General features: G+C 35.5%; 1 protein-coding gene across 1 annotated transcript in view; it reads left to right on the top strand.

Moving 5' to 3' along the window:
• Nucleotides 1–20985, top strand: part of LOC110846120 — a 33922-nt gene that overhangs the window by 2521 nt on the left and 10416 nt on the right. Inside the window, exons 2-6 of the mRNA XM_022092755.2 lie at nt 1049–2387; nt 18087–18132; nt 18204–18295; nt 20029–20193; nt 20254–20336. Coding sequence (XP_021948447.1) covers nt 2030–2387; nt 18087–18132; nt 18204–18295; nt 20029–20193; nt 20254–20336 — 744 coding nt within the window. The 5' untranslated portion in view covers nt 1049–2029. The remainder of the gene's footprint in view (nt 1–1048; nt 2388–18086; nt 18133–18203; nt 18296–20028; nt 20194–20253; nt 20337–20985) is intronic.

The following is a 20985-nucleotide window of genomic DNA, read 5'->3' as shown; positions in this document are numbered from 1 at the left end:
CAATTTGTGGTTTTCTTCAATTCTCAATGACTATTTCGTCATCCAATATTAATCTGTGTAGCTTGATGCAATGCACTCACCCAAGTAAAGGCATCCGAGCGGGATTAAAATTATTCACCATTCTGATAATAATAAGTACGTATAGTAGACTTTTATTAGAGTGGCATTAACTATGTGTGCATATACCTGGTTGCTAAAAAATGTACAAGGAATCCTTAAATTTCAAACTTGACTTTCTAAAGTCCGGCATGATATGATTGGTGCGAATAGAAATAGATTCGCACTTTAGCATTTCCTTTCGTTTACGTATTTATTTATTTGTTTGATAAAGGAGAAGTATTTCTATTGAATTTGAAAATGGCCCAAACAAATACATTGTCACTTTTTCAAAATAACTGATTGCCACTAGGTGCAGAGTGAGCGAGTTTATATATTTTTTTTTATAAAATGCAACAGGTGTGGTTCCTCAATACATGTGCAATAAAGCCAACGTCTTATGTACAAACCTGCAGAGATCGATATACGTACACACAACTGAAATACATAAAACAACCGCAAAACACTTAAACGATTCAAGTGTTCAACGAATCCCACTTTTTGAGGGAACAAAGTGAATAGAGTGTGATGCGAAAATACTCGAGAACTCTCGTCGTCTGAAGACTTTGAGAAGAATTGGATTGCTATTTAAACTAAGCATTTTCACCATCCATTGTTACACTTACAACTACAACCAATTTGGTTACGGGAAGAAGAAATCTCGTAAAGGAACCAATTGGCTTGGTTAGTTGGGTGTAGGTCCATTAATTTCTTACTTGAGCGAGGAGGAACAAGTGACAAAATTTCTTGTAAACTTATTGCTTCATCGTTTCATAAAAGATCAAAAGACTTATTTTGTGGTTGTCTGTCTTGTTACTATTCGAATCGTACAATGGAGCAAACGCCAACTTTTGTTGCATTCTTTTCTAAAACAATATGATAATAATAAAATATAGTCATAGCCGAGTAATTTTGACTGGTGAGTTTAACCTGTAATTTTGCCATTTTTCAGCGAGGAAGAAGGGGAGGAAGTTATCAAGGCATCTGCTTCTACTCCTGTGGCAAGCGAAATTTACTTTGAAAAGTGGAGTCGACCTACCTTTCAATAATTGGTTCAACTTTGTCATCATCAATGAGGAATTGCAACCAGACGTACATACGCATTGTTAATTGTGACTCTTCTCTGTAATCTGGAGTCACAAAGCGTTTACCACATCAAACAAGGAGACATATAACAAAGCCCAGAGCCGACCAAGCAGCAAGCAACCAACCAATAATACCAGAAGCCTAGAAATAGAGAAAGTGAATCAAATTAGACATCTTAATCTCATCTCACTTTATAACCCAATATTACAACATCATATTACAATCATTCCTCCAATCTCGAAAACGATCTGATCCCCATGATATCTGTCTCGCACATGACACATTAACTATCTTTGTGTCCATTCCCATTATAATCGTCATCCATCACAGCAATAATAATGGAGTGAGTAAGTGACTCGAGTTACGCATAATCATGTTGCAATTCAAGTGTCAGGAGATCAGTTACTGTAAACGATAGTGATATAATAATAATTCGAGTGAGCCTGTACAGTTTCTTTGCCTCAAAAAAATAAAGTGTATGAATTCATGCGTAACTCACGAAACGATGGACTCTCACGGTAAATGGAGAAGGCAACAAAATCCATAAGGTTCACAAAGGGCCAGGACGAGGATACGGAACAAACTCACAAACCGGATTTTGTAAATTGTGCAGTCACGCACCGTGGCTATCCATGCATGTGCCAGTCAGAAGACCATATTGCATAGCATTGAATGATGCAAATTTTTTATATTCATGTGTCATTCAAGTGTTAAACTGGTTTAGTTCTTGTGAAAAAAGAACAACTGCCCGACCAACATACCCGTTAACTACGTAACACTCATCATTGATTAATTTCCCCCATTTTCCTACCCTAATAACAAAATTAGAAAAAAATATTGAATTAACATGTCTGGCGGAAGTGCGAGTGTGAGGGTTAAGTCTTCCAGCAGTGGAGCTTTGTTATCGGAGTCGGGATCTACCCGCAGCACCCGTTTCCGGTTTCTATCATGGAGCCCTGAGACATACAGTATCCGCACATTTCTAAACTCTTTCCCGCTCCCGAGGGTGGTACGCTTGACTAACTGCGATGAAGCAAATCTGCTGAAAACTCTAGTACTCCCCTCGGACGTTGATATCACTCAACCACTTCTGTTTTACAAAAAATACAGACCTACAAAATTATTGGCCAAGTCCTTGAAAATTCAGAAGAATGGGAAATGGAAAGAAGCCGGTCCAAGTGTCGTGATTCCTGACTCCTTCCCAGGTAATTCCATCGTAAAACTGACATGCACAACTCTTATTCTCTTTCTTTAAAAAATCTTCCAACTTTTCATCTTCTCATCTGCCTGGCTGTTATTACTTCACATATTTATTGGCCATAGATCATCCTCCCGCAGTATCATTAGTTGGCACTCTCTTATTTCTACACTACTCCCACTTAATTTCCAACGCAGAGTACAGATTGAGTCGTCAAAATGCTTGAAATCGAAAAACGATAATTCATTCCACTAGGTTTCATTCGTCTTTCGTACGCTATCAAATTAACACCATGCGAAGAAGACAAAGCAAAACACCTCTCGCGTTTGGCTCACGCATATGAAAGTGATCATAATAAATAACAAATGATGGATGAGATTATAAAAAAATAAATTATTATTATAAATTCGATTGAGGGATATGCAAATAAGTATGTGTATAAGCTGTCATAAGCAATAATATTGTTTTCAGTTTTCATGAGCAGTTTCCAAACTTGCAATTATTCAAAATCAGAGCGTCAGTGATCTTACCGTGTTTAGATATGTTCTGGTGAGAAGCATGCTACACGAACGTTTTAAATTGCATCATGTTGGATTCTTCGTGCAACAAACTCAAGCTGTGCTTCAACCTAAACGATGGTGTCGGTAACCTTCTCTAAATTTTGTTGTGATTGCGATGAGATTTCCCCTTTTCCATTCTTGTCTTCGCAGTATGTACGATGCTATGGCTTTTGCGTAACCACATTCGCTCATGTGCATCCTGAGATGGTCTCACCGACAACTTTTTGACAGAGAATACATAATAAGATGGATCAGGCATAGGTACAAATTTAAAGACGACCTTTATTATTAATTCGTTCTTATCAAGTTTGCATTTGGTATGCAGTTAACAACACGTCAACCTATTTATTCATTGATAACTTTCAAAGATATACAAACCCAGACGCAAAATTACATAAGCTGTTTCAAACACCATCATGGCACACATCTTTATACAGCGACAATGGCCAAATAATTCCTTTTTGTGATTGACAATAGAATATTGGTCAGAGGGACTAAGTTAAGTATGCAAATGTGGTTAACATCATCAATCCGCAGTGTCAGATATTCTAGTAGCTGTCAAGTGGCTAAAAGAGGAAAGGCATTTATTGTATTTATTGCTCTTATTAAGACGCATGGTACATTGTTGATTAACTCGTGGATATTAATGAAGTTGAACCTTGTCTGGTTTAGCCCAGAGACCCGTTATATCCTTCAGCCACCTATATGTGCATGTGCTATCTTGAGTTATGCATTATTATTCACGTCGTTATGTAACAATTTCCATCCAAACTTGTCTACGCGTTCTTTCTGCCGAATTTTATTAGGACTCGAGGGAGAGAAACCTTACATATTTGCTGAACTCAGCAACTCATTGTATTATTGTGAAATTCTGCTGGCGTTATGAGTATATGAATGTACATGTATGACCCAAGAAAAGTTGCCATTTAAAAGAAAATGCAATTTTTCGGTATGAAGAAAAACCATTTCGTTAACATTTAAATCTAGCACGAGTATTAAGAAATTTGCGAATTAGGGGAGGGAAAACAGTAATTAAGGAAATTCATGAAAAAATGTAAGACAATTATTCGTGAGTAATTTTGAAGAATTTTGTTCCAAATTCCATTTCTCACATACAATTTGCACGAGTCAGGAAAAAAATCAGTCTAACGGATAATTTTGCGAATTTTAGCTTTCAGAAAATTATGCAACTCAACTTCTCATGTACAATGTGACAACAGCTCCCTTGTTTATCTACTACTGCACGCAGTAATTATTCTATCTTCTGAATAAACTCATATCTATAAACGACTAGGGCATATTTATCTCGCTTAATTGGTTTAACTAACATACAAGTTAGCTTATGTAATTCGTTTTGACGACCTTAGGGCAGAGCATAAAAATTTACATACATATGTGACAAAAAAGTAGCAATTTGGATCAGTGCACAGTGCAAACTATGGAAGGTCAATAGCTTCAAGGAAGGGTTTGGTTTGATCATTACGGTATAATTCAATATCTAATAATCACGTATTATCACGATTTATGATCCATAGATAAATAATAACTTATAACTTTGTATTGATCATATTGATCTAAACTATTTACATTACAAACATCATATGCATTTGATCAATGTCATATCGAGTCTTCAAGTTTATGTTTATGTGCATAAGTAATAATTTATTACTTCAAATTACTAGGATATTAATATGATGACGTAATGATGATATCACGTTTAGTGAGTCTATAAAGTAGATTACGTCTATTTTCAATTTAATAATTGGAAAAGAATGGTTTTCTAATGTTTTAATGTAATGGTTTTATAGATATGTGAGTATAAAATAAAATAACAATTTAATTTATTATAAGTGCTTAGATTTAAATATGCTCACTTGATTGTTATATTTTGTCAAATATGTATGTACATACAAGTTTCATACAATTAATTGACACCGTTTTTATGGCCCGGTGCCCCATAGAATGATAAATGTCAAACAAAATCACAAATTTTAAGCTACAGCATTGCCTGAAATTATTCATCAGTCTGTCATTGAAGATTTTGCTGTCGTGTTTTTGGTAAAATTTTACTTGTACATGTTTACATACTTCAAGTTTATTTCATGAGAAAATGATACCATGTTGATGCATATATTTATGTATGCAGGAATATGCATAATTTATTCTTATACGTAATGTGGAGAAAATAGCAAAGCTAAATTTTGAGAAAATATGAGGATAAGATGACATCGTGAGACGAGACGACACAGATGATGAGCACTAAGTAAGCTGCCTTCCGCTAATTAAACAATGGTTTCTACACATGTCGAAACGCACATTGTGCTTATACCCACCACGGTTAATTCACTCTCCTTCTCATTCGCTGCCACATTCACGAGATGAGGTCGCGCCGCTGCTCCTTTCTTGACCAATTTAAACTTGGCTTAATGAGAGCGGAACTGAAAGTTGGAGGATGAAATGAAAAGAGATCATTTTCAATTTCTTTACGAGTCTCCCCAAGTTAAGAAAATTCTGAATTGTAACACTATCGCACATCTGTATCAAAATCAAGGGTTTGTTGTAAGCATTTATATTAAACTTGGAGTACAATCATAAGTAAAAGTTGTGGTGCAGTAAATGCATACAAAGATTCGCCAGGATATAAAATATAAAGAAATTGGCATCAAAATAAGCAAAAAAAAAGAAAAAAAAGTAATTCCAAATAGTTTGAATGCACCGATCAAGGTTTATCCTCATTTTTGTTGTATGTGTCATATGCACATACGAAAACATCAGTACACGAATTTCTAAAATTTTACATTCTGTTTCAATATAATTTATGCCGAGGGATGATGATAGGAAGCGTTTTGTTATGGAATCTCGTTATGCCGTACGGGTCGGGTACTACAGTTTACATGAAATTCTATTTCGTGCATACATAAGTCATACGACTGGCGTCATTATTGTGCATGTACATATTTTAGTGGTTACATTACTTGTGAGGTTGAAGAAGTTAGCCTTTTAATTATGGCTGTGCATACATCTATACATGCTGTGGGATGTGGTCAAATTTACATAAATTATTATTGTCAGCGGTTCTACCCTTGCATTTATAATAATTAATGGAAAAGAGAGTTGCTAACCATTTGATTGAATGAAATCACAATGGTCAATTCGTACTTATCATAATTGCCAATTCATTATTAACAACCCACAATTCTCTTCTTCGCTTGACGTTAAATATGTTGCGATTTGCGATGCACATGTCTAACGATGGTACGTTACCCACGGAAAGGAAACTACCAAATATAATCTTCACCATAATAATATGTACGCTTGAAATATATTGTGACCATGTGCTGGGATTTGAAAAGTAAATAATATGCACATCTGCTCGTGAAAATTGATACCTATCAGTTACAGAGAATATTATTGCAAGATAATAATACATTCAATAATTTTAATGAGAGCTGGTTTACTTCCTTCAAAATTGATTGGAAATTCGTGTAGAAATCGAGCAATGCATCATTACATAACTAAAGGACCTTAAACAAATCAAGGTGACATGTGCATCATGAATAAGGGTGGATATGGACGGACACACTATTATAATTTTACTTTGGTTAGCATTTAAAAACATTAATGCAATTAATTGCAGTCGATCGTTTTTTGTACAGGTTTCTCACTTGAGCAGCGTTACTGCAAATTGTTAGGAAGGAAGTGGCAAATTTTTAGTGCGTAGCGTTCACTCAAGTGCTTTGTTTACAGCAGAAACTTGTCAGAAGCGAGAACTCGCTACTCGTCCAACGACTTTCTTTGATGATCAATAAACAAATTTTTGTAGTCCAGTTATTAAAATAAATGTATGCATGACATAATGTAGCAAAAACGCACATTGTCAAAAGCTCATCAATGCTTTCAGTCTATTAAGTGTTGCATATTTTGTGCAATTCTGATTCATATTTAAATTGATGGATTTGTGCTATATAAGGTTATTCCTCATATGGACTTGTGGATAAAAATGGTTTATTAATTTACTAAATCGATCAATAAACTAGTGCCCCAAGAAAATATTGTTGCACGTACTTCAAGTCTCAGATGGTATAAATAATTGGGAGGTGATCTTACGTATGAATTTCAGTCCGATGATAAATGCTAAACAATACACGTATCTAATTGTACGATACGAGATATCATGTCATCTTGGTTAGCTCTCAAAGTTTCTCTGTTGCATTGCTGGTTAATTATAATCTAACCTTTGGTGTAAATTAATTATCAAAATGCTAACGTGTTGGCGAGCTTACTGTGCTGTGTCTGTGTGTGATGTGAAACGCATCATTTCATGTAGGGCACGGCAGATGTATGCGCATGTTGACTGAATTTGCTGAAATCATTTTGTATTTCACAAAGAGTAATGAATCATTTTGTTTTGGGAAAATTCAAAGTTATTAAATTATTCTAGGTGAGCAATTACCACATAACTTTGGATTTTCTGTTAATGATATGACTGATGAGAACAAAATAAATTGCAAGTTGCACAAGATTTTGCCAAAAATGTGTTAATTGCTCAATTAATCACGGAAAAAATACGTATGTTGTGGATATCGTTGGTGGTTCTCGCTCGCTGTATCGAATCAATGTGCATCACATCTTTATTTTTAAATAATCTTCTGTGCATGCAATTTCTTTTCCAATTAGACGGCTTTAAAATTGTATGCTCATCGTCTTGTGATTTGGCTGCTTGTGAAATTTGCATAAAATATCCATGTACAAACTATATTTCTTACAAGAGTGGATTGTAGACATTTTAGGTAGAACTGAATTCAAGCTCCCATGACTTTCGTTTTATGTCCCAAGTAAATTTCAATTATTTTGAGTTTTGCATAATACCAATCGTGCCGGTCCGTTTCAACTTTCAAATCTTGATTTAAGGTTAAAGCCGACGACGACATGAAAAGTTTGATGAGCTTGGCATCACATGAATCTTCATTATTATAACATTGCGTGTCCACTGCACTTTCTTTATTACGAGAATTTTTGCGTTAAATCTAGGATGTTCTAATGTTGTATCATCACTGGATCCTGCGGGGGTCGCCTTGTTTGGCTTGTTATTAAAGCAATCGTTTTTCATAATGACTGCAGTTGGCCAGTTAGCTAAATCGAAATACTTTGGAGTAATTTACCTGCATTTTTCAGTTTATATTGGATATGGTTATGCCCATTCATTTTAAGTTAAATGCAGCATTAAGACTAATGAATCTGTAGATGCAAAATTAAGTTTTACCCGAATGTCACGAACAGCTTTGCAAAATATGTGAAATTTTCCCCATCAGATTAAAAAGTTTATTCTTTCCAAATGAGTACCTACATATTTATGTCTCATATGGAGATCTTTCTGGTCACTTTATTTGGGTTGGCGAATACTTAAAAATGTGAATGGAACAGGAAGACGTGTTCTGAATAAGCGTGTTTTGTAATGTTGAAGGGTGTGCGTATGTAATTGACCTCTAAAACATAGGTAACTTTTATGCAGGCGAAAACTGTAATGCTCGCGAGAGAAATGAAACAAATGCACTGCTAGGAGCTGTCTTTTCCATTCTTATTTAACAATAGGCTAACAACCTATGCAAAAAGTTTGGCTTTCGTAGTCCAGAGTGAAATCTCGACTTAATTGCATTTATTTATAGTAGTTAAAATTAAATGCCATTCATTTCAACATTTCAACTAATCTAGGAAGAAGAATGCACCACAAACAACAGATTTTATTTAGGTGCATGCGAAGCCTGTCATTTTTTGTAAAGTAAAAATAGCTTGGCTCCACTGGTGGCAAATCGGCTCTTCTTTTCACTAATTTAGTGTGTGATTGGTTTGGTTAACTCAATCAAATCGAAGCGATGATTCAGGATTTTTAAGCTGGTGCACAACACAATGAAATAAAATGCTGCTTCCCCACTAACCCAGTACACACATCACAACTTTGCTGTGGAAGTATAAATCATTCCGAAACGAAAATATAAGGCTATCGACAATTGACTGATGTCTATTCATTCCAACAAATCGAGATTCTCCTAAGCTTTCAATTCCTCCTCTTGAATAGTCAACAAGACTTCTTCTGCTCTTATTGTTATTTGTGAACGAATCTGACTTGTGATTAATGTAAATCGAGCCACACCGTAGAGAAAACGCCAAACAAAACAATGACTGATAACAATGCAGCCTGCTCCAATTGCAGTCACTATGTAACCATTTAATTGCATTATGGACGCCTAATCTTTTCAGCATTAAAGTGTTAATAGAAGGAAATAAACTTTTAAGTGGAGTGTGTGTAGATTCACTTTTTATTTTACTATTTAAAGAATACATACGTAGCTCATTTACATTTGTTCCCTCTTCCCACAGTGAAAAATGGTGTGGAGACTCAGCATGATTGTTCACACAGAGTCCGTGAACATATCAAAATTGAACCGAACAACAGAATGAAAAAAAATGTGATGGGTGGCAAATAAATCAGAGATGGAATGATCCGTGTTGTAGAAACTCACTTTAGCCATTCTTCGGTCGAACAATTTTACATAAAAACTCTGCTGATCTTCATGCCGATGATGTGTGCATATGATGCTTGATTCTCAATTGTAGTTTGTTTATATTTACTTTGTTGGGTGTCACAGTTGCCGTTTTGGGTTGTTGCATTTTTTGGAGTGAGTCAAAAATATAGTGAAAGATTTTTAGAAAAGAAGATTCCATTATTTTTTGCAACCTCAATTTTATGCCTTAAATTAGAATGATGATGTGGAGGAAGGTGAGAGTGTTTTTATGGTCCTGCTTTGTAACTTGGGTTGTAATATCTCCGTCTTCCGTCATTCCTCCACTGCGAACTTTAAAGCATGGCATTGTCCAAAGACGACGGGTTCTTTATTTCGCATTCAAGATATTTAGCTTAAATCATCCTAAAGAAACACTTTCTCCTTTAACTTTCAAACGACAAGTTTACATTTGCACAAACTACTCAAACACGGTGTTCAAGTAATTTTGTAATTGAAAATTAAGGGAAGCAATAGGACTGAGATGAAAGACGCCGAACGAATCTTATGAATAATGCACGAGAAATATATGCGTTTAAGTGTAAATGCAGCCAAGTTATTCGAGCCATTGTATTTAGTTAAAGGACATGGAAGTGTAAAATCTCAATTTTAATGTAAATCAACAAAGGGATTTGGTATTATATTTACCATTTATGTTCATACTCATTCGCTGACAGAAAAGGGAGAAGAGGTTGCCAAATTTGGAGTTTATTTATTTATCACGTGTGTGGCTTTTTCTGGACTGTCGGTTGAGATGAACATGTTTGCAGTTTTTGCCCTTTTCTTTTGTATATATAGCCATTTATTTTATATTAGTTGATGAGTCACTTATTAACGCACAGGCTGACAATTGTGTAACATATTTCGTTAATAAAAAAGGTGCAGTGGAGAGGTGTCAGAAATTGTAGAACGGCACTGTCATAAATATATTATGAAGTCATTAATTATATTAAAAAATCCAGAAATCGTTCAACTTTGTCAAAAGCATTAGACATAGCAAGCCAAAGATCGCCTACACATTCATTGAAATTGAATTTTTTATTCAATTGTACAATAATTTATTATACTACAGATCTGTGTCGAGAAATTAAAGGTTTGGTATTGTTCAGAATTGTTGGCATCTGCCAGCGCCAAATTATTGTCTAAAACGTTGGTAGTGTTCCTTGTTCAATTATGTGAAGAAATAAGTATAAAATTTCATATAAATCTGCACGTTTTTTTGCCCAGTCAGAATCTTATTTTCATTCTTATCAGTGTTACAATAACAATGACCAAGCGAATGACCACCTCGGCATGGAGAATAAAAATGAAGGCGTTGCGAGCCTTTAGAAGAAAACAAATAGGATTTTCACACCCACGGTTTCATTGTCTATCTCCGATTTCGTTAACTTTATGTATCTCCTTTTTTTGTCGTATCACTCGCTCCATTCGCAATTTCAATTCTACCTACGAGCACAACAATGGAACATATTTTTCATTTCAGTTTCTTTTCCGCACCCAGGCAATAAAATCACAATAAACCATCCGCATTTCATTATAATCTTCTTCTACATATTTGGACTTGACGATTTAATCCAATGCACTGATAAAACTGTTCTGAGATGACGGGCATTGACACTTATGGCCAATATACAAAAATACATGTGGCTCAGCCGAATATAAAATTGGGAGTTCACATCAATTTTCAATTCTCACCTCTGAATTAAACTCAAATCAGCTCGTCATCTTTTCCAAATGAAAATGTCAAGTTTTATTGAAGTCGTCGTATCTTCCATTATCTTCCAAAGTAATGCCGCATCTTTGCAAGAGACTAATCTAAAGCAGCAACTGCATTTTCAGTGATGGCATTTATCTCATCCTTGGAAATTTACCTCGTCATTCTCATTCACACTTTGTTTGTACATACTCCCACCAAACAAAATTTACGTACAACCAGTCACGTCATTTTGTATCAATCAGATAAGTTGAGTTTCGTTCCCAGACTTTAGTCAAGGTGATTGGCTCCACTGGTGCATTTTTATTTATACCAATATGATGATTTTATTAGGAGATACTACACACGCATAGAAATGCCGAATATTTTATTATTGATGAGAGTACTTAAATGAGATTATTCAAATTGAAGCATTACATTGCGACAGAACTCATCTGGCATCTCGCACTTCCTCAATTGGCCGAGTTTCGTGGTATTCACTTTCTTTTCCTCAACTCATATGCCCACGATTGCCTACGACAGGCCAACCAAGTCAGATAATAATGTACATACATAAAAGCATAATATGTATGATTGGTTGCTAGCAAGTATGTGGTGCAGATTTGATTTTTTGATTGAACTAATTGCGGTTTGTGACATGTCCAATTTAAATTTTGTGAGCTCATCTACTTGAGAATTTTACTATCTATGTATTATACAACAAACTATTAAGTTTATTAAAATGTCAACATTCAACACCCATTCGATTATGTTTATGAAACAGTTAAAGACGCATTTTTGGCTCCGTTTTCAACTAAATACTCTTTGTGGTCCGCGTTGCAAATGTAATGAACATTAACGTCACCACCGTTGGAAACTGACTTGTAATAAAATACACTTTTTATGCCATCGTTGGGTAAGGCTGCTATTATCCCTGTAAACTGAAGAGCATTGTTGAAGAGTCGAGTGCACCCTAAATAAGTGAAGGTCTTAACAATAACTTATCAGCTTCTCTATCAGACAGAAGTGCGGCTGCTTTCTTGTTTATGAAGTGGTTTCTTGAACAGTTATTTATTTGAAAACTATCAAGTGTTACAAAAAGATGCTCCTTTGTACAGAATCAATTAACCTAAATGAGTTAATTTCCCATCGCATCACACACCATATTATCCAAGTTTTTTTTTACCCCAGTGCGGAAGTCTTCATGCTTGTCACCTAGGACTTGACGAGTGATTCTGATTCTTCTTTAACCAAGGATGTGATTAATTTTATTGTAGACTTGGACACATCGTTATGTCAAGTCAGAAGATTTGATGATGATGATGATTATCATGATGACGAGGAGGATGATGTATTAAATTGAAATGTAGCGTTAAGTGCTGTGGAATGAAATTAAATAGCTGCTTTTTCGCCCATTATTACGACTATTACATGTACATCCGATCAGTTAGTTAAATTTAATTTATTAATCCGCCGACCGCATTTATACCCGAATTGAAATTATTACGGTTTACGGATAACTATAAATGAAATTTAGTGTTACTGATAGCATACAATTGGGCTTAATCTTAATTGTTAAATTGGCCTCAGTTCAATCGCCTCGTTCAGCGACGGGGCCATAATGGTTCTGTATTTACAAAGGAGCTTTATAGCGGACCTTGAACCATTAAGATTGGGTTGGCCAGTTATTTACTTGGTTAATCAGTGAAACTGGCATCATTGTTGGATTCCCGTTGGCAGAGTCTATGGCATGACCACGACCACTGTCACTGAAGATGAATGGAATTGACTTTGCAGAATTTGTAGTCACTTTGCCTCCGCATGGATATTGTAATGCAAGTCCTGTCGCTAATTTCCATCAGTTGTCCTCCCTCCCCATGATAAATGACACGCTTTAATACTTGTTGCATTTACACAGGCATGAGCGTAGTCATTCCCATTTCCAGAAAGGTGGCAAAATGAAAGGTGTATATTTACATAATGTGTACCCAAGATATTACGCTTATTAGTCTTCTGTGGTCTTTACTGAGATTGATCTTCTGCTGCCGAGCGTCGCTATGTGGTTAGGTAATAAACTCTTCTAGTCCGTTGTCAACCCACTTTACCTCATTTTCTCGCTCTCTTAACAATCCTATCTGTGCAGAAACTAGCACTGTCGTGGTTTTATACACTTGTGGGCAAAAATAAGAAGGATGAGTAACACCAAATTTGGCAGAAGGATGTTAACCTCTCTTCTTAGCGTTGCTTAAGGTTCGGTTGGAATTAAGTAGTAAAAGTACCAGAACATGTTATTTTTGCCTGAGGATGATACATTTAGCATACACAGAATGTTGCAACGAACATGTCATTACACTCCCATCTGTAAATTTTGACATTGCTGCTTTAGTTCTGTGATTATGATCTTATTTTAGCAAATTGAATCAACAGTCAGGAATAAGAGTCTCAGAAGTGCATAAACCTGCATGGCTATGACAAGATGTGCATATAGATACATATTTTGACAAGTGAAGCTCATTAATCGAGTAGAACGTCTAATTTTATTGTTGTGGTCTTCTTGGCAAATTGACGAGAAATCAAGTTTGACAAGAAGTAAAGACCCGAATAATTGTAATGGAGTTGTGTAATGCAGTGTATGAAAATCACTGATAGAATGACTATGGCATGACAGTAGAAAAAAATTCTCTTGCCTACTGACGCTGGCGTTAACAGATTATGTTGAAAAATCCAGTCGCCATACAAGGAAAAGATATAAAAAAACTAGGAAATTATAAGATTCGAGTACTGAATGAACATCTGCATAATTCGGATGTGTGATCCTGCTGCATGACGATGACGATTTGGCGTCACAATTAAATTAAGAGATGACATGCTTTTTTATCAAATGAATTGTGAACAATTAAAACTTGACCATATTGTTCTACATACAAAGTTGTTTTCCAACAATTATATTTTCATTGTACGAGTCTACCCGTTTTAGTTTTGGAGGTCAGCAAAAGCTGATTAACATTAATGACAAAAATGCATAAATTTCAGTTTTAGTAACTTTCAAATACCTTTTTCCAGTAAATATTTGAGTAAGTATGATATGCATATGCAGAAAACGATTTTATATCAAGTTATTCAGTTTTTGAACAGTAATGAATCCTTGTCACATTTCATAGTGTCAATGATCCATTTTCTTATTCAATTAATTACCAGACTCTTATTGTTTGTAAACAATGAAACTTGCGCAAAGGTCGGCAAAAATGTAGTGGAAAAACATTATGTGTGTGCTCTGTGTAAATATTCAGGACCTGTACAAATACATGTGGTTGCATAATGACGACCAGGACAGACAATTGAATTGAGTGTTAATCATCAACTACTGGGACTCCACGACACGACATACTTTTTGTCCATTCGTCCATGCAATCGCAGCACTAAAATTTAATTAGCGGCCCTCCTTCGTAGTTGTCGTTAATGCAAAACGAAACGCAACGGTGGGTCAATTGTCTGTCAATGATTCGCTATTTGCGATTGGATATGAATTATTTGTTTATACACAAAAATATATTTACATGGCGGAGAGGAAGTGCGGTAGCTTTACGACTTGCACACAGTGCTCAGGGTCACATTAGCTTATGTGTGTCTATGTAAGTAGTAACTATTGTATTAGCGCTACCAAATTTCTCAATAGCTGTGGAGGTAAATCTATGAACTAATTACCTTCTTCTTATTAGAGACGGAAATTCTGTGGAGAGTAATCTGTACACAATTAGGATACAAATATTGATAAAAAGTGAAATAAATAAAGATTAATGCGGCGAAACAAAGGGCGAGACTGGAACCAAGGATTTTAAAATTCATTCCAACCAAACATTACATATATTGATCCTTGCAACGCTTATGTGCCTGTTGATAGGCCAATCATGCATCGTCTGACCTTGCGTAAATTCTGATGGATTATTATGCTCTCACGAAATGATTGCCATTAGATCATTCCACCAAATAACCAATTCTACGTACAAAATGTTTCCCACACCAGTGCAGTGAGATGGGATTTCTATGTGATCAGCCAATTTATGTATTGCGAATATACCAATCCATACAGGCAATAAATATTGATCAATAAGAGGAAAATGTATGTAGCTGTAAAATGATTGTTTATATTAAACGTGTTCATGACTTGATAATTATACTATAAAGTCATCAGCTATTTTTACCAAAAAAATGTGAATTTTTGGGTAAAAATACGTGACTATGTTACAGTCCATTAGGATTTTTGCCAATAATGTCAAGATGAAGATAAACTTGACATTTCCGGAGGTTTTTAGCAATATACGCACTTAATAAGTAGATAATGCATATGTAAATCCAATTAGGTCAAAGAATCATATCAGTGCATTAAGCAATCAGGTTAGCAGTACTTTATAAACTAGTAAATTTTAATCAGAGATCAACGGAATTCTTGCGCAGTGATTTGCAAAGTTTCAACTACAAGATTCACGACGTTGGACGCGTATGTACATGTACGCTTAAAAACCACACCACAAGAATACACGCAATCTATCTGACCACAGCTAGTCTCATTCTTCGCCCAAATCTTAGTGTGTCGTACTTTGAGATTCCCTATTTACAGGTGTGGATGTGCATAAATATTACACATTTTGTACCAGCCATTCATTACATGTTTGCCATCACCTGCCGTGAATATCGACGAGTAATCGATTACAGCAATGATTTTGTTATCAGATTGTGATTTTGATGCCTTTTTTAATTTGATCATCTCCAATTGAGATTTTATCGCTTTGCACATTCCGCGCATACATAAATGCGTAAGAGAAATCCATCAATCATTTAAAAGAGGTCCGTTACATAAAACGTCACCGTTTTGCGGTGTATACAAATCAACAATCGTCACTTGATTGTTGCGGTCCTCTTGTTGGGAAATATAGATCAAGTTCGTGTTGATCCTTCTTCCCATCGTGACATTTCTTGTTTCTGTCCATCAACCTAAACTTCGGGTGACACAACGGCACAATTAGAATCGTGCAGAATCCCTACTATATTTTTTTCATTTTGGGATTAATAAGGTGGAACTTGGATTTTTTTTACAATTTTAGCTAGTTTTATTGGCACTGCTATATGGTTAGCGTAAAAAGTTGCGTCTTTTTTTTACAAAAGTGCAATTTAGCTTTGCTTATTGGGTAGATAGTTGGACTACAACGTACAACCTCACCTCCCACGTTAAAACCCGCTACTTCATCCGAGATATTCCTACTACTGACTGACTGCGTCGTATGAGAAGACAAATGTTTAGCACTAAAAATGTAACGACGACGAGGATATACCATTCTTATGTGAAGACTTGCACCTAAAATTTAAGGTAAAGTCGAGAGCACGACAGGTTGTGGAGTGGGATGAATGACAAAATTTACCAGTTTTTGCCCAAACTTGCTTCATATTAATTTCGAAAGGTGTGCAACAATTGGTGAGACGACTTTCATTTGTCTTGATTAGTTTCGGATTGACAAGATCAGCAGACAGTTTTTAAGTACAAAAACATGTATGAATGTGTGGCGGATTTGTTATTGTGTTCTCCTGCTGCATTCAAACGAGAAGCAATGCAGAAATCCGCCATGACCATAAGAAGGATGATACTTTTTGCAAATCATGCGGTACACCATTCAAAACAAATTTATTGTACCCTTTACCCTCTCACATACTGGTCACACTCACACCATTATTGCAATGACTCTTGTAATCTTCTTCCATCACCTGCAAATTCTGCAACCAAAACTGAAAGCTTTATCACTTTTGGCTAATGAATTTACATTTGTTCTTTGGAAATTAGACGAATGAGGTATTAATCAAAAGTGTTTAACAATTCATTGAAGCACCTCATTGCTGCATTAAATTGCGATTTTGTGACGAGATAAGAAGTGAGCATGTCTCAACAGGCAAACTGTACGTAGTGAGGGTCTGATCACTTTAATATAGAAAGTGCATTATTGCGAACCCTATAATTCAATTACCTTCAAATTTTTCTGAGTTATTGACATGTGACAAATTGCTCCTAGTTTAGAGTTACATGGGTACTTACTAATTGTGAAATGCTACCGACTTTCTCTACGAACGTGGGCAACAAAGTAAATATCAAATATACTTATGCATTTCACGTATGGGGTTTAAATCTTTGTAATTTGCAATATTAATGGCACGTAATAATACTGATAAAATCTAACTAAGTAGGCAAGATTCCTTGTGATTTATTGCAATTGGTCAAAAGCAGTTAAATTGTTGTATTTAAAATATTCTCAGAACAAAAATTCAATACTACTTGCTCACTCGATCTATGTAATTGAAAAGAAAATGAAGAAGATTTTGTTCAAATGAAGCGTTATTTCCTGTCATCCTTCCATGTCTCTCAGATCTTTGCAGACTAAAATCCACTAAAAAAGTTGAGAATCAACTACAATGAGTCGAATACTATATCATCATTGGACATTATTTACAAATTGTTATTGTCATTAAATCCAACGAATTTTCTGAGTATGTGTATACATGTGTATATGCTACCAAAACCATGCATATGAATGTATATACCTTAAATGTTACAAGTCTTGGTTGGGTACTGGATCTCTTTGGTTCATTTTGGAAATTACATTTACTTTGATTATTCATTAGCGTTGAATAGAAATTACTACTGAAAATTACACATCAAGAGTTTTGCACGTCTCTTCCACTAAAAACTATTAATTTGATATTTCGCCATTTGTCTCGTTCTACAAAAATTATGATTTTATGTAAAGTTTTCTCGTGCCTAATTTAATTGACCGTCAATTTTTTTAATTTAATGGGAATATTTAAATGTGGTACAGTGTTCATGATTTTGTTTATATTTTATTTCTCAGGTTGGTTTACGCTTCTGAATCAGGAGGGGAAGGAATGTGCAATGACGTAAGAAACTAGTGATAAGTTTTCTCTGCTTATTTACCAACAAATTCTAAATTCAACTTAATTCATTACAGACACACGTCTATGGGCCAAGTTGCGGCGGCTAGAGTTCCTGCTTTCCTGACAAAGTTTGACGTGCCAGTTTACAAGTTAACCGATTCCAATGGTAAGTCTGCAATTAATTAATCACCGGATGTTGCAAATTTTGAGCGTTTATCTCCAAAGTGTCAATGTATGTATGCACCTTATCTGCAATTACACAAAGCACTAACGAAAGCACAACAGAACAGAAATCAAGCGCAATTAACGGAAGGCGGGTTACAGCAATCATAACACAACGTGCCATGTGCATATCTTGAGATGAAGAATGAATGCCTCTAAAATGCAAGCGAAATTTGCGAGAGTTGAAATTGCAGGTCATGCAGCCAACTGCTGATCATTCAGAGATCGTCTCTTTCGTTTCATGGGCATGCGATTGCTGACCTTTTCAGCCAGTAGTGAGACTAGGATTAGTATTAACGACATGCAGTCGTCTGTAACCTCATGACTTTGAGCATCTGTTGTTTTGAAAGTAACAAAGTCACTTAACGAGTTGAACTCGATCGATTTTTTTATCCGTATCCGATCAGCCAGCCGACCTAGTAATATCATCATCGTCCTGTCACCTTAATACGACGACAGATGGTCAAATACTGGAGCATCGTTGTTATTCTAATTCAAGAACCTGAATTGCGAAAAGTTATATAGCAAAATGATGCAGATTCTTAGAGCCTGTATTTTTAATCTTTGCAATGGAACAGAGTGGTTGCGTATGCATAAATGCATAAATACAAACAACACACAAAGTACATAAGCTTTTCAGCAACTGTCATATTTTTTGGAGTAATTTCTTATGCTCAGACAAATTGCAAGGTATTAATCTCTGCTAAATTTTTGACCGTTGGCCAATATTTAGTTCCCTCATTACCACTGATGACTGACCTGGAACAGTTTTACATTATGTGTACTTCATTAATTGTGTATTTCTAACCGTGATACGTCAGACTACAATATGCATGCTAAATAATAATAATAACTCTTTTTGGATCGATTCCTGCTGCGAGCAGGTATATGAATTGATCCTTATTCGGAGTTGGCCTATGTACTTCAAAAAAAAAGTTACCATTGTTCAGTTATTTCAAAGGAAGTCAACCTCCGAGTCCCACCAGTAGACGGATCAAACCAGAAACGATTATTAGAGCTAGATGATAACATCGACATCATTCCCTATATCATCTTTTAGGCAAAATTACGGTAATGACATTAAAATAGATTTGCCCGAGATATGGAACGTGGAAGATTACAAAGGAATAACGTAAGGTGTGCATACAACCATTACGAACTCCCGCACGAGATTATGCTGCATATTTATATGATCATAGTAACAATAACGATAATAATAATGAGTTGTATCAAAGAAAGACTTCAAGATCCATTATCGTTTATTAGATAGAACAGAATTCAATGAAACACAAGATTAGAATTCAAGTGCATCTTGGATGATGATGGAACTAAACGCTTTGAATCTCAGTTGTATTTCCACCCTTTCAAGCCAATGACCTATCCTTCCTGTTGTCTTGTCAGCTATTATATGGAGATAATAATATGATTCTGATGGGTCTCACTCCTACCTGCTAGACAATTTATTTGATATCTTCATCATTGAAAACTAGGATGAGACATTCGGAAATATGGAGAATGGTTGTGGTTCAGCATGTGCATATTTTTCAGCTCACTATGGGGCATCATGAATTGCATGTTTAGTTTATGTGTAGTGCAGAATGTGCAGAAAATCCATTGTTTCGGTGGATTGGATATCATACAATTTCCGTTCCTTCATTGATTCCATTTTTTCTGCAGAACCGGACAACAAATCAGTTTACTTGAGATCCACAACAAGGGCTGGTTCGGTGCTACGCCTGTTGGGCGTCTGGGCGGACCTTGGGGGTACAAATAATAATTCCTATCCGTACCCACAGAAGACCAACTCCAATTTCCTGACTGGCAGTTTGGGAGCATTTGGAGGTATCCGTCATTAGCTAATTCATTACGGGACACAAATGTACAATGAATTTTATGTTTCAGGTCGGCTGATGGCCAGAAGTCTTGCTTTGCAGAATACGCAGCCACAACAATTTCAATATGTCCAATGTCTACATGACAATGAGGTGAGCCTTGCCATTTCTCTATAATATATGCGTGTTTATCATCAAATTAATTTATTGCTCTTCCTAATTGCCCAATTAAGTCAGTTTCATACAAAACTAAGGGTTGCATTGTCTTTTGTGATGGTAATTATTAGACCTGATAAATATACATAAGAGGGATGCATGCTATGTCTTATTTGACAATTTATTTCATGGGATAAGCATACCAAAAAGCTACTGTACATTCAGGCAACACTACGTGTATGTTCTGTACAGTTAAGGTTTCTGATAAATAATTATGCACTGATTCACCTACCGTTATCGTTGTTGGTGAGCAGGGTTGATAGATTTATTGCTAAATTAGTTGATTTCCGCAGCCGATAATCATCATTAAGGTTTAATCTCGCAATCTCCATTTCTCTCCAACAACATGGCCAAAGGACCGAGATTGTTTGCAAAGTTTTTTTCAACATTATTTGCAAAGTCTATATACATACATGTGCAACCTTAGCCTACATAATTAGCAATTTGTTGGTAGATGATCTTATCGGAAACTTTAGTCTGTTGGACCTGTTAATAATGGTTTTCATTGCAGAAAATCTTAAGTAAACTGTAAGTTTTAATTCTACGTTGGAAAAATGCTGTGAGGCGTTTTCTCGTAAATCAATTA

This window comes from Folsomia candida, unplaced genomic scaffold, assembly GCF_002217175.1.
Source record: "Folsomia candida strain VU population unplaced genomic scaffold, ASM221717v1 Fcan01_Sc001, whole genome shotgun sequence".
Classification (NCBI taxonomy): Eukaryota; Metazoa; Arthropoda; class Collembola; order Entomobryomorpha; family Isotomidae; genus Folsomia; species Folsomia candida.
Note: the sequence above shows the minus strand (reverse complement) of the source record. Positions and strands in the feature narration are given on the sequence as shown.